Source organism: Pseudoliparis swirei, chromosome 9 (genome assembly GCF_029220125.1).
Source record: "Pseudoliparis swirei isolate HS2019 ecotype Mariana Trench chromosome 9, NWPU_hadal_v1, whole genome shotgun sequence".
NCBI classification, from domain to species: domain Eukaryota; kingdom Metazoa; phylum Chordata; class Actinopteri; order Perciformes; family Liparidae; genus Pseudoliparis; species Pseudoliparis swirei.
The window spans coordinates 26,892,891-26,907,504 of record NC_079396.1 but is presented as its reverse complement, the minus strand read 5'-3'; the positions used below and the strand labels follow the sequence as shown (position 1 = coordinate 26,907,504).

General features: G+C 44.2%; 1 protein-coding gene across 5 annotated transcripts; it reads left to right on the top strand.

The window, feature by feature from the left end:
- The first annotated feature begins 2,175 nt into the window (after nucleotides 1–2,175).
- Nucleotides 2,176–13,019, top strand: slmapb (sarcolemma associated protein b). 5 transcript variants are annotated; one of them, XM_056422520.1, is made up of 10 exons: nucleotides 2,180–2,346; nucleotides 2,687–2,746; nucleotides 4,559–4,678; nucleotides 4,735–4,809; nucleotides 6,871–7,113; nucleotides 7,808–8,057; nucleotides 8,139–8,310; nucleotides 11,603–11,737; nucleotides 12,368–12,455; nucleotides 12,768–12,855. In XM_056422520.1, exons 2-9 carry the CDS (start codon nucleotides 2,695–2,697, stop codon nucleotides 12,449–12,451), a joined length of 1,131 nt encoding a protein of 376 aa, XP_056278495.1. In that variant the 5' UTR covers nucleotides 2,180–2,346; nucleotides 2,687–2,694; the 3' UTR covers nucleotides 12,452–12,455; nucleotides 12,768–12,855. The 5 variants fall into 5 exon arrangements, with proteins under 5 accessions (XP_056278498.1, XP_056278497.1, XP_056278495.1 ...); XM_056422519.1 differs by having other exon boundaries at nucleotides 2,182–2,346; nucleotides 12,765–12,853; XM_056422521.1 differs by having other exon boundaries at nucleotides 2,184–2,346; nucleotides 4,559–4,675; nucleotides 12,765–12,853.
- Nucleotides 13,020–14,614: the final 1,595 nt, after the last annotated feature.

Sequence of the window (14,614 nt, the reverse complement as noted above, 5' to 3'; positions counted from 1 at the left end):
GTTTAATGCACTTCTTTAGACGCCGACCCGGTTCCCACCGTTGGCGTTGGGTGCAGCTTTCGGTTGCTATGACGACATAAGGATGTGTCGGTACTCGCCCCCGTCGGGCCCGTGACGCCAGTTAATCTTCACAGTTGGCGCGCCTGTGCGTGATGTCATGCGTTAAGTTGCGCTTCACTTTAAATGCACTTAAATACACGTAACGCTTTACTTTAAATACACTTGAATACACTTGAATACACTTAAATACATGTAACGCTTTACTTTAAATACACGTAACTCTTTACTTTAAATACACTTGAATACACTTGAATTCACTTAAATACACGTAACGCTTTACTTTAAATAGACTTAAATACATTTGAATACATTTAAATACACGTAACGCTTTACTTTAAATACACTTGAATACACTTAAATACATTTAAATACACGTAACGCTTTACTTTAAATACACTTAAATACACTTGAATACATTTAAATACACGTAACGCTTTACTTTAAATACACTTGAATACATTTAAATACACTTAAATACACGTAACGCTTTACTTTAAATACACTTGAATACACTTAAATACATTTAAATACACGTAACGCTTTACTTTAAATACACTTAAATACACTTAAATACATTTAAATACACTTAAATACACGTAACGCTTTACTTTAAATACTCTTGAATACACTTAAATACATTTAAATACACGTAACGCTTTACTTTAAATACACTTAAATACATTTAAATACACGTAACTCTTCACTTAAAATACACTTCAATACACTTAAATACATTTAAATACACTTAAATACATGTAACTTCACTTAAAATACAGTGTAATACACATAACTCTTAACTTTAAATACACTTAAATATATGTAACTCTTCACTTTAAATACATGTAACTCTTCACTTTAAATACACTTAAATATATGTAACTATTTACTTTAAATACACTTAAATACACGTAACTCTTCACTTTAAATACACTTAAATATATGTAAATCTTCACTTTAAATACACTTAAATATATGTAACTCTTCACTTTAAATACACTTAAATATATGTAACTACTTTAAATACACGTAACTCTTCACTTTAAATACACTTAAATATATGTAACTATTTACTTTAAATACACTTAAATACACATAACTCTTCACTTTAAATACACTTAAATATATGTAACCCTTCACTTTAAATACACTTAAATATATGTAACTCTTCACTTTAAATACACTTAAATATATGTAACTCTTCACTTTAAATACACTTAAATATATGTAACTATTTACTTTAAATACACGTAACTCTTCACTTTAAATACACTTAAATATATGTAACTATTTACTTTAATACACTTAAATACACGTAACTCTTCACTTTAAATACACTTAAATATATGTAACTTTACTTTAAATACACGTAACTCTTCACTTTAAATACACTTAAATATATGTAACTATTTACTTTAAATACACTTAAATACACGTTACTCTTCACTTTAAATTCACTTAAATATATGGAACTCTTCACTTTAAATACACTTAAATATATGTAACTCTCCACTTTAAATACACTTAAATACACGTAACTCGGCACCTTAAACTGACTCACACTGTTTAAAGTTCTGACACCGGCCCGTCTGCACTTTAACGCTTCTGATTCAGACGAACTGATGGATGCACACGGCTTCGGCCCTCAGGACGACTCATAGATCTCCCACTTAAGGCTAATAATAATTTAATTAATTTAAAGAGAAGGATGCATGTAGGGCACACGCACACACACACACACCATCACGCCGGCCTTTCCCCCCGTCTCTGCGCCCCGTAAGATAAATTATTTTTACATCAGTACCAACTGGTCGGAGACCAGCGTGAACAGAACGTCTCTGTGTGTCACTGTCTGTGCAGCTGCAGCCCCCCCCCCCCCACACACACATGCCCCGCTCTGCATGACCTAGTGTGGAGGGGCTGCGAGGCTCCAGCCACTCGATACAAGAGGGGGGGGGGGCTGTTTGTGATGACTCCCACTCAACTTCTCCTGAAGCTTTTCTAACAGCGCTTTTCTGTATTCGTGTCATTTATTTTAACTGTTTTGCCTTTTATCGTTTTATTTGCCTCAGAGGTTCCTGTGCCCGGCGTCTGTCTCCCCCCCCCCCCCCCTCGGTGGTCTCTTCCCCCCTACCCCCACCCCACCCCTGCTGCCTCCCTGCTTGGACTGGTCCATTTTCTCAATCTGAGAGGTGAAGAAAAAAAAAGAAGAAAATCTGATAGTTGGAGAGTTCTTCGTACCAGAGACCGAGAGCACGCCGAGTCCCAGAGCTCCCGGACCACCTCGAGGTAACATCCCCATTTATTCTCCACCCTTTGATCTAGTATTGTTATCTTCATTTATCATGAGGAGTACGTTTTCTGAAGATTCCTCGGCACTCGTGCGGCTGCCCAGTTTGGAAAGTACTTGATGCGTTTTCATAGATAAGCATTCCTGTGTTTACCTTTTTTGAAAATACCAAAACAACAACAGCAGCAGCAGTCATGGCTTTTAAGGATATAGTGATATTAGTGAAGATGTATTTGAATTATGACCATTAACTCTGGATTCTGTGAATGATATCAATATGTATATTGTTTATGTATTTATACGTACACAAATGTGTGTGTGTTTTTATTTTCTGTACAGACGAGCAAATGGATGAGAAGGAGCCGAGCGGTCCCCAGAACGACGTCCCCGTCATCGAAGGTAAAAAAAATCTAAAAAAAACAGCTGCGAATGACTCGGCTGTTCTCACCTGACACCAGGTCTCACCGAGAGAGAGCGAGAGAGAGAGAGGGAGAGAAGGCATGAGTCACAGTCGAGAGGGAGAGAAGGAGAGAAGGAGCGCAGGAGCGCCTGCTTGGGTGTCACCGGCTTATATAAAAAGATGGAGCGCACATTTGACTTCTTTAAAAAAAAATAAAAAAATCGCGTGAGAGAGAGACAGAGAGGAGAGAGAAGCTGGAGGACGGTTATAGCGAGCGAATCAATTCTGCATGACGGGTTGAATCTGTGCCGCCGCCCGGCGAGGAGGGAAGAGGCACAAAGCGGAGCAGCGAGCCGGCGACAGCGCCGCCTCCGCCGACTGAGAACACCGCGCTCCAGAGAACGAGTCACATTTTCTATCTGCCGGCGAAGTCGAGACCCGGTCGCCTCTCGAGGCCGCGTGGCGCTCGTCCGGTCACGGAGGTATTTCGGGCCGCTCGCGCCACGACTCCGTGACGCGACAGCCGACGCTGCTAAAGATAACGCGCCTGAACGTCGCTCGCGCAAAACCCCCCCTCCCACTCGCATTCCAACTGTCTCTCTCATACATATGCATGCATGAGGGAACACACAACCTCATGCATGCACCCCCCCCCCCCACCCACACACACACACACACACACCGTCTGCCCATCCTTTGTCTGGCACACAGGGACGTGGTCATGTGCCCCGAAGTCACAGGGTGCCACCATCCTCCAGCAAGACTCGTCCCACCCCCTCTCATTTCAGTGTGTGTGTGGGGGGGGGGGGGGTCATGCCATGCCAGACGCCATGAAATCATCCCGACAAACGCCGAATTTTCCTGCGTGGCACCGGCCGCTGACTCCATTTATGGAGCACACGCGCGCTCCAGCTGACCCGCCGGTCGCTGTGGGGCCCACGAGATGAGGTCATCTCTCTTTTCCTAGCCGCGGGCAGATTAGGGGGGGGGGGGGATCAAGATATTATTCACGGGGGAATTTGTGCACAGCCCGAGTATTTGTTGGCGCTCGTGGGGAAAGGAAACAGACGCATGACAACGTCGGCCTTTGTGCTTTGTTGACAGCAACAGTGGGCGCGTCCCGGAGGCTCTGGGACGATTTGGAACGCTTTTGGTTTGAAAGAAGTGCAGTTTCTATTTCTGGGCGAGCAATTAGTTTATGTAACAGTCCCCTTTTTTATATCTTGGGAAATCGTGGAGTACGTCGGCCCCGGTTAAATATTTGGGCCTGGAGCTTCGAGCTGTCCGTCTATTTTTATCGTCTTCCATGTCTTCGTACATGTGACTTCCTCAAGTCCCCGCGGAAGACGAGGAGCATCTCGACTCCTCCGGCAAGAAAAGCTCTCCAGGGTTTTTTTTTAAAGGTTATTTCCAGTTCTGGAAAAAGTCCTTGAAAAAATGTATTTATTTTTTGTCATGGAAATTACATATATATATATATATATATATATTCATTCATTCATTCTTTTTTAATCAAACTGTCTCATTTATTTGTGTCATTTAGGGTTTATTAATTACTTGTGTACACACCAAGATTTCACAAAATGTTTTGTCATGGAAAAGTCATGAAGTAATCATGGAAAAGTCATAGGAAAGGTCATGGAGTAGTCATGGAAAATCATGGCATAGTCATGAAGTAGTGATGGAAAAGTAATAGGAAAATTCATTGGAAAAGTCATTGTAAAGGTCATGGAACAGTCATTGAAGAGTCATCCATTGGTCACATGTGTATGAACCCTGGCTCTGGATCAGATTGTGTGTTTCTCCTTCAGATGACTCGAGCAGGTCTTCTGGCGACTCTGAGAAGATGATCCAGCACTTGAACGATGAACTGGGAGAAGCCCGGCAGCTCGCCGACACCGAGAAGCACCGGAGCGCCGAGCTCCAAGGTAGCGTGTGTGTGTGTGTGTGTGTGTGTGGGGGAGGTAATGGACGTCGTCTGTTGCAGGAATCCTGCAGGACGAGCGAGAAGAAAACAAGCAACGAGTCGCAGAGTCAGCAAAACAGATTAAACATCTTCAAGGTTCAGTAACTTCTAAACTTATAAAACATGACTAGATGATGATATGATGTCTAGACGACATGATGACATGACTAGATGACATGACGAGATGACATGTTGAATAGATGACTAGATGACATGACTAGATGACATAACTAGACGACATGATGACATGATAACATGACTAGACGACTAGATGACTAGACTAGATGACATAATGACATGACGACTAGATGACTTGATGACTAGACCACTAGACGACATGACATGACGACTAGATGACATGATGACTAGATGACTAGATGACATGATGACTAGACGACTAGACCACTAGATGACATGATGACTAGATGACATGATGACTAGATGACATGATGACTAGACGACATGATGACTAGATGACTAGATGACATGATGACTAGATGACTAGATGACATGATAACATGATGACATGATGACTAGATGACATGATGACTAGACGACATGATGACTAGATGACATGATGACATGATGACATGATGACTAGATGACTAGATGACTAGATGACATGATGACATGATGACTAGATGACATGATGACTAGATGACATGATGACTAGACGACATGATGACATGATGACTAGATGACTAGATGACATGATGACATGATGACTAGATGACATGATGACTAGATAACATGATGACTAGATGACATGATGACATGATGACTAGATGACATGATGACTAGACGACATGATGACATGATGACATGATGACTAGACGACATGATGACTAGATGACATGATGACTAGATGACATGATGACTAGATAACATGATGACTAGATGACATGATGACTAGATGACATGATGACTAGATGACTAGATGACATGATGACTAGATGACATGATGACTAGATGACATGATGACTAGATGACATGATGACTAGACCTCTAGATGACATGACATGATGACATGATGACTAGATGACATGATGACTAGATGACATGATGACTAGACCTCTAGATGACATGACATGATGACTAGACTACATGACGACATGATGACTAGATGACTAGATGACATGATGACTAGATGACTAGATGACATGATGACTAGACGACATGATGACTAGACGACTAGATGACTAGATGACATGATGACTAGATGACATGATGACTAGACGACTAGATGACTAGACCACTAGACGACATGACTAGACGACATGATGACATGGTGACTAGATGACATGATGACTAGATGACTAGACGACATGATGACTAGATGACTAGATGACATGATGACTAGACGACATGACGACATGATGACTAGATGACTAGATGACATGATGACTAGATGACATGACGACATGATGACTAGATGACTAGATGACATGATGACTAGACGACATGATGACTAGACGACATGATGACTAGATGACTAGATGACATGATGACTAGACTACATGACGACATGATGACTAGATGACTAGATGACATGATGACTAGACGACATGATGACTAGACGACTAGATGACATGATGACTAGACGACATGATGACTAGACGACATGATGACTAGATAACATGATGACATGATGACTAGACGACATGATGACTAGATAACATGATGACTAGATGACTAGATGACTAGACGACATGATGACATGATGACTAGATGACATGATGACTAGATGACTAGACGACATGATGACTAGATGACTAGATGACATGATGACTAGACGACATGATGACTAGATGACTAGATGACTAGATGACATGATGACTAGATGACATGATGACTAGATGACATGATGACTAGATGACTAGACGACATGATGACTAGACGACTAGATGACTAGACCACTAGACGACATGACTAGACGACATGATGACATGATGACTAGATGACATGATGACTAGACGACTAGATGACTAGACCACTAGACGACATGACTAGACGACATGATGACATGATGACTAGATGACATGATGACTAGACCTCTAGATGACATGATGACTAGACTACATGACGACATGACTACATGACTAGATCTGGTTGTGCCTGTCCTCTCTAACTCGACCCCTGCGTGGCGTCCTGCATCAGGCCAGCTCCGGCAGCTTCAGGAGGAGACGGACGACGAGGCGAAGGCGCTGCGGCGCTCGCTGGAGAAGGCCGCTGGCGAGCGGGACCGCGACGTCGCCGCCGCCCGGGCCGACCTGGCGACCGCCTCCGGGGACCTGGAGAAATGGCGGCGGGCGGCCGGCGAATACGAGCGAGAGGTCGACGACCTGCGGCGCGACCTCCAGCAGCAGAGCAAGCAGTGGCAGAAAACGGCAGAAATACAAGGTGAACGTTTACGACACACGACCGCTCAGGAGTTAGGGGTCGCACACAACTTAAAAACTTGCTTACTTACTTACCTACTTACTTGCTTGCTTACTTACATACTTACTTACTTACATACTTGCATACTTACATACTTACATACTTGCTTACTTACATACTTGCTTACTTACATACTTGCTTACTTACATACTTACTTACTTACATACTTACTTACTTACATACTTGCTTACTTACATACTTGCTTACTTACTACATACCTGCACACTTACTTCACCTGCATCACCACACACCTTGCTCACTTACACACCTGCCACACACCCACTCACACACTTGCACATACTTACTGCTTACACACTTGCACACCTCACACACCTGCTTACCCACCTCACACACCTCACCTCACTCACACACCTGCTCACACATGCCTTACACACTGCACTGCCTGCACACACTCACTCACATACCTGCTCACTCACACATGCCTGCTTACCTTACATACTTACATGCTTGCTGACCCATGCATACTTGCTTACTTACATACTTACATACTTGCTTACTTACATACTTGCTTATTTACATACTTGCTTACTTGCTTACTTACATACTTGCTTACTAACTTGCATACATCCTTGCTGTACTCTGACTGGCCGTAAAGGAAAAAGAGCGTCTCTCATTTTAAGCGTGTGCTCCGCAGCCGGCGAGCTGCAGTCCGTGCAGGCGGAGTGCGGCGGCCTCCAGAAGGAGTGCTCGGTCCTGAGAGCCGAGCGGCAGGACGCGGCGAGCACGCAGCAGAAGGAGAGGAGCGGCCTGCAGGCCGAGAGGGAGGAGCTCCTCAGGACCCACCAGAGGGACACGGGCGACCTGCAGAGCGCCTGCGCCGCCCTGTGCTCCGAGAAGGAGGCCGCGCTGCAGGGGCGGCGGCAGCTGGAGGACGAGCTCGCCAGGTCGGTCTCGCCCCCTCGCCGCCTCGCCCCCTCCGTGTCTCGGTAGCTTGACTCCCCGCGTGGTCTCGTTGTTCCCGGCAGTTCTCGAGCCCAGAACGCGGCGCAGAGCGACGGCCTCAGAGCTCTGGAGGCGTCCCAGCGGCAGCTGGAGGAGAGGCTGGCGGCCGTGCAGCTCCAGCACCGGCAGCACGGCGGCGAGCTGCAGACCCGGCTGGAGGAGGCGGGCGGCCACAGCAAGGCTCTGCAGAGAGAGGTACCTTCTGTGAGACCACATAAGACCCCATAGACCCCATGAGACCCCATGAGACCACATAAGACCCCATTAGACCCCTAAAGACCACATGAGACCCCATGAGACCCCATGAGACCCCATAAGACCCCTAAAGACCCCATGAGACCCCATAGACCCCTAAAGACCCCATGAGACCCCATAGACCACATGAGACCCCATGAGACCACATGAGACCCCTAAAGACCCCATGAGACCCCATAGACCCCATAGACTCCTAAAGACCCCATTAGACCCCTAAAGACCCCATGAGACCCCTAAAGACCCCATGAGACCACATAGACCCCATGAGACCCCATAGACCCCTAAAGACCCCATGAGACCCCTAAAGACCCCATGAGACCACATAGACCCCATGAGACCCCATAGACCCCTAAAGACCCCATGAGACCCCAAAAGACTCCAAAAGACTCAAAGACCCCCACACACACACACACACCTACACTTGATTGATTTGATTTATTTGTCGTTTGCCAGAGTACAGGTACTAAAGCATCGAAATTGCAAGAAAGGGTGGATGAAGGATTACAGCATAACATGAGGGAAGAAGGCGAGAAAAAAACACCAACCCCCCGACTATGCCCCGAGAGGGGTACAGTGTGGGAGCAGGAAAAACACCTTAGCACATAAGCACATACATTTTAGACATGACTTGCAACGAGTAGGAAGGGGAGGGGAGGTAATCCAACAACTGGGTGATCTAAGCCCATCCATTGGGGGCAGAAGGTAACCAGCACCGACAAGCAGCCAGCCGGTCCAGCAGCCTTTCACGGCGCCAGCCACAGCCCCGTCCGGTCACACTGGGGGTAGAAGCAGGCGAGGCGTGGGATGGGGAGGGGGGTAGTGAATGCATATCAGTATATCGAAAGTTCGTGTGTGCGTGGCCTGGTATGTCGTCCTCCCCCAGGCCACAACAGACAGAGTTCACAGTCCGCAAGATGGTCGTTGCCATGGAGATAGCCTTGAAAGGTCCTGGGAGAAAACAACCACAGGTGTCTGTGGATAGGGGGAAGGGAATGAGAGGTTCTCACTTCAGTGATCTTCAGGGAGTTGTTGTTCCACGGCCTTGGCCAAGGCCCGTTCTGGTTGAGGGAGCCGAAAGCAGATAAGATTGGGATTGTTTGGTCTTCCAGCAGCTACTACAATTTGCGCACCTACTATTCCACCACTTTCCTCCCATTTTTCAAATCGATCCAATTTCGTCGGGCAGCCTTAGAGGGCTTTTAACGGCTGTCACCGTTTCCTTAATTTTCCGATAAACCAGGGCAACGCCAAATCCAAACAGCAGAAATCCTGTAATCATAGTTCCGAATAGGTAGATGTCATCTACGTCCTCCACGGAAAGGGCTGCTAGGCACACGACACGTCCATCGTGTAACCAGCTGCAACGTCCCGGCAGGACGGGCAGATTCCCTCGAACCCAAGCTTCTCGTCGAGAAGACGGTGTCAATTGCGTTGAGAGACCAGTTGATCAGATGATCAGTTGATCGGTCCATGGTTTTTAGTTCGAAGAGCGATGAGGAGAGAGTCTCTCAAGTATAAGACAAGACATGACGAAAGGAGCCAAGCAGGGAAGGGAAGGTCATGGGGAGGAGAGGGAGAAACACACATATCACACACACACACACACCTACACTTGCACACACAAATCACACACACACACACACATTACACTCACGCAACACACACATTACACAAACACACACACATTACATACGCATATAAAACATTACACGCATCACACACACACATTAGATACATGCACATTACACACACACTACACACGCGCATTACACACACACACGCGCATTACATACGCATATAAAACATCACACCCTCACACAGTGAATGTGTGTGTGTGTGAGATGCCTCTCCAGCTCCAGGAGCTGCTGGAGTCACGAGGCGTTGCCGTGTTTATGAAGCGCACTGGGCCGGTCGGGCCGAGGGGTCAAAGGTCACGCGTCTCACCTAACAAACGGGCTTTCCTCCCATTCATAAAAGTAGCTCTGAGCTCCATTGAGGAAAGACTTCCTGCCTTCTGACGGCTTATTAAATGCGGCCCCCCGGAGCCGGAGCGCTCGCCGCCGGACGCTCGGGTTACGCCGCGTAACTTATTCATTCGTATGAATAGTTTACAGCTCGCCATCGGTGAGATGTCCCCGGAACAAAGGACGACTTCCTCCAGCTTTCTCTCTGCCCGGCGAGCAGAACCCTGAGAACCCGTGGCCTGTTGGGAACCGATCAGTTATCATACAGACCCTGAAGGCAACCGATCACTGATAGAACAGACCCTGAATGCATCACTTGTTGGAACCGATCAGTTATGATACAGACCCTGAATGCATCACTTGTTGGAACCGATCAGTTATCATACAGACCCTGAAGGCAACCGATCACTGATAGAACAGACCCTGAATGCATCACTTGTTGGGACCGATCAGTTATAATACAGACCCTGAAGGCATCACTTGGCTGCAGGGGGGTGTATTTGTATATAGGTTTAAGCTTTAAGTGGAAATTTAGATTATTGCATCAAATAAGCTGCGTGGCAAATGCAAAGTTTCCGAAAAACGCGTGAAAACCCATTCATGAGCCGCCTGCTGTTTAAAAACAAAGGATTGAGTCATTTTGAAAGCAGCGTCCAAACGGCCTCCCAGTCAGGTTGAGCAGGCTGGGGGGGGGGGGGGGGGGGGCATTGGCATAGCAGGCAGGTGAAACCATCGTTAACCATATGTCTTTCGTCCCAGCGTGGGGTGGAACCTGTGGAACCTGAGTGCCATGTAGCTCTGCCCTTTTGCTCGTCTGTTAGGAGGACAAAAGCGCCATCTGTGTCTGTGTCTGTGTCTGTGTCTGTGTGTGTGTGTGTGTGTGTGTGTGTGTGTGTGTGTGTGTGTGTGTGTGTGTGTGTGTGTGTGTGTGTGTGTGTGTGTGTGTGTGTGTGTGTGTGTGTGTGTGTGTGTGTGTGTGTGTGTGTGTGTGTCATTTATTGTAATTATGCAAATTCAGTGGTAGCTCCATTGGCTACACAACTAGCATGTCACCAACAAAACCAGAGCAGGCGCACATTCCTGTTGTCAGGTTTTTAAAGATTTGAATCACAAGGAGCCAAAACAAATAGCTTCATATTTATTTTCTATGATTCTTACTTTGTTGCATACGCCTCCATGTTTATTTATGTTAAATGAGCTTCATATAATATAGTTATACTATGCATATACAATTACAAATTATTTTTTAAATGCCGTTGTCGCCGCAGTACGACGAGGCGAAGGCGGAGCTGACGGAGCTGAAGGAGAAGTGTGAGCGAGCGGAGCAGGAAAAGCAGTCGCTGGCAGACAAGTTTGAGGAGTGCAGAGCCACCATGGAGGAGCTGAAGGAGAAAGGGACCAAGGTGAGTGCTCATCACACACTGACAAATACATATATATATATATATATTAATTATTTTAGATATAAATTTGGGGCGGCTTTAGCTCAGTGGGGTAAGAGGGCCGTCCTGCAACCGCAGGGTTGTGGGTTCGATCCCCGCTCTCCCCATTAGTTGCAAGTCGAAGTGTCCTTGAGCAAGGCACTGAACCCCAGTTGCTTCCTGCACGCTTCACCGCAGCCCACTGCTCCTTAATAACTAAGGATGGGTTAAATGCAGAGAACTAATTTCCCCTTGGGGATTAATAAAAGTGTATATTCTTATTCTTAATATATATATATATACATTTATAAATATATATATATAATAATCAATATATATAGAAATATATCAATATATAAATGTATATACATATAATATATATAAATTTGGATTTATATACAATTTTTTATATGTATACTAATTTTTACACGTGTGTATATATTTATTAGATTTTTTAAAAATATATCAAAGCACACCTGCTCCCCCTCAACTCATCCTCTCCCAGATGTCGACTGAGATTCGTGTAAACGGCACCTTGCTGACTTTTAGATTCTCATTAATGAAGCCCCGCCCCCTCAGGTGACCACTGTAACGTCCCTCCCCCTTCTGTAGGCGTCCACATTGCTGCCCGTTCAAGCCGCAGTGGTCGGCCTTGTCCTGGCCGCGCTGTATTGGTGCTTCGCCGCTTTTTGGTAGAAAGGTACACATTGCGTCACGTCGGGCCGACATCTTTCATTCTCACATGTGTCTCTTTTTTATTTATTTATTGTTTTTTTAAGATCAAATGCATGACTTGTTTCGCCCAGAATGCCTTGGGAGGGGGCGGGGCTTAACCTCACTAATCATTCAGTTCTGACACCTGTTTGTCTGGACGGCTGACGCTTAACAACTGTTGGATGAGCTTCTCTTCACCTGAAAGAGCTGTTGTTGTTTATTGTTTTTAAACTTGCCTTCTCTCTATTTGTTGGTTCCGATGATGATGATGATGATGATGAAGGTGTCGTTTCAGAAGCTGTGGATGACCTGGGGGCCCGTTGTAGCTGTGGCTCTGACAGCCGTGACCGCTGCTGTGCTCTTCAGGACCTGAGGCCAACGTACACACACACACACACACACACACACACACACACTTATCTGCACCTGGACAAACTTGCCCCCTTATCATATCTGCACTTTTAATGAGAGGCTCGTACTAAACACTAATATCTGAGATGCTCTATTTTAGATGACGTTAATAAAAGTGTCAGTTTCGTGTCAAAATGAATACGTTTTTGTGTTATTATTATTATGATGATTTGTTTTGCCATCATGACTTCTAGGATCATCCATTGATGAATGTAAGAGGTGCACTAAATTAGTTCTAAATGATATTTGGGATTTGATCTCCCTAAATGTAACGCATCTCTGTAAACTGTCGATAAAATAATAAATATTGTCATGATATTGAAAAAATACTGATGTGATGACTGATAATGGCACGGCTGAGATATTTAATATATTTATATATGTTTTTTATATATATATATATATATAATTGCTGATATCGGTGTTTTAAAAAGTGGGAATTTCACTGTTTTAGACATTTTGGATTTTATTTTCTGTTGTGATGATTTAAACTTCATCGAGATCGAGTTGATGTTTTTTTAAGAATATCGTTATAACAAAGTTTAAACATTAATAATAAATATAATATTATACTAATACACATTTTTGCTTTTAATTACTATAACAGATATACATGTATATGGACATACATATATAAATAGATGTATATACATGTGTATGTATACAAATTAGTTCTCTGCATTTAACCCATCCTTAGTTATTAAGGAGCAGTGGGCTGCAGTGATGCACCCGGGAAGCAACTGGGGGTTCAGTGCCTTGCTCAAGGACGCTTCGACTTGCAACTAATAGGGAGAGCGGGGATCGAACCCACAACCTTGCGGTTGCAGGAAGGCCCTCTTACCCCACTGAGCTACAGCCACCCCCCATATACAGGACTGTCTCAGAAAATTAGAATATTGTGATGAAGTTCTTTATTTTCTGCAATGCAATTTAAAAAACAAAAATGTCATGCATTCTGGATTCATTACAAATCAACTGAAATATTGCAAGCCTTTTATTCTTTTAATATTGCTGATTATGGCTTACAGCTTAAGAAAACTCAAATATCCTATCTCTAAATATTAGAATATCATGAAAAAGTATACTAGTAGGGTATTAAACAAATCACTTGAATTGTCTAATTAACTCGAAACACCTGCAAGGGTTTCCTGAGCCTTGACAAACACTCAGCTGTTATAAATCTTTTTTTTACTTGGTCTGAGGAAATATTAAAATTGTATGAGATAGGATTTTAGAGTTTTCTTAAGCTGTAAGCCATAATCAGCAATATTAAAAGAATAAAAGGCTTGCAATATTTCAGTTGATTTGTAATGAATCCAGAATGCATGACATTTTTGTTTTTTTAATTGCATTACAGAAAATAAAGAACTTCATCACAATATTCTAATTTTCTGAGACAGTCCTGTATGTATCATGTATGTATATATATATATTTATACATGTACATATATATTTATATATATAGATGTATATACACATGATACTTGATTGATGTCTTCTGAGACTGAAGGAACAAACTCACCCTGATGATGCCATAGTGACGTCTTCAGGTGCATTATAGGGCCAGCGTGTAGGATCCGGCGCCGCCTGGTGGTGAGGGCGCACACTGCAACCGATGGAAACTGTCTGTGTGTGTGTGTGTGTGTGTGTGTGTGTGTGTGTGTGTGTGTGTGTGTGTGTGTGTGTGTGTGTGTGTGTGTGTGTGTGTGTGTGTGTGTGTGTGTGTGTGTGTGT

What these genes read in the sequence shown, in the direction of transcription:
- slmapb (XM_056422520.1), top strand. Translation starts at nt 2,695, where the DNA reads ATGGATGAGAAGGAGCCGAGCGGTCCCCAGAACGACGTCCCCGTCATC. An exon ending in CGACGTCCCCGTCATCGAAG is followed by an intron (nt 2,747 to 4,558) that starts GTAAAAAAAATC and finishes TTTCTCCTTCAG; the next exon opens with ATGACTCGAGCAGGTCTTCT. An exon ending in TGAAGGAGAAAGGGACCAAG is followed by an intron (nt 11,738 to 12,367) that starts GTGAGTGCTCAT and finishes CCCCTTCTGTAG; the next exon opens with GCGTCCACATTGCTGCCCGT.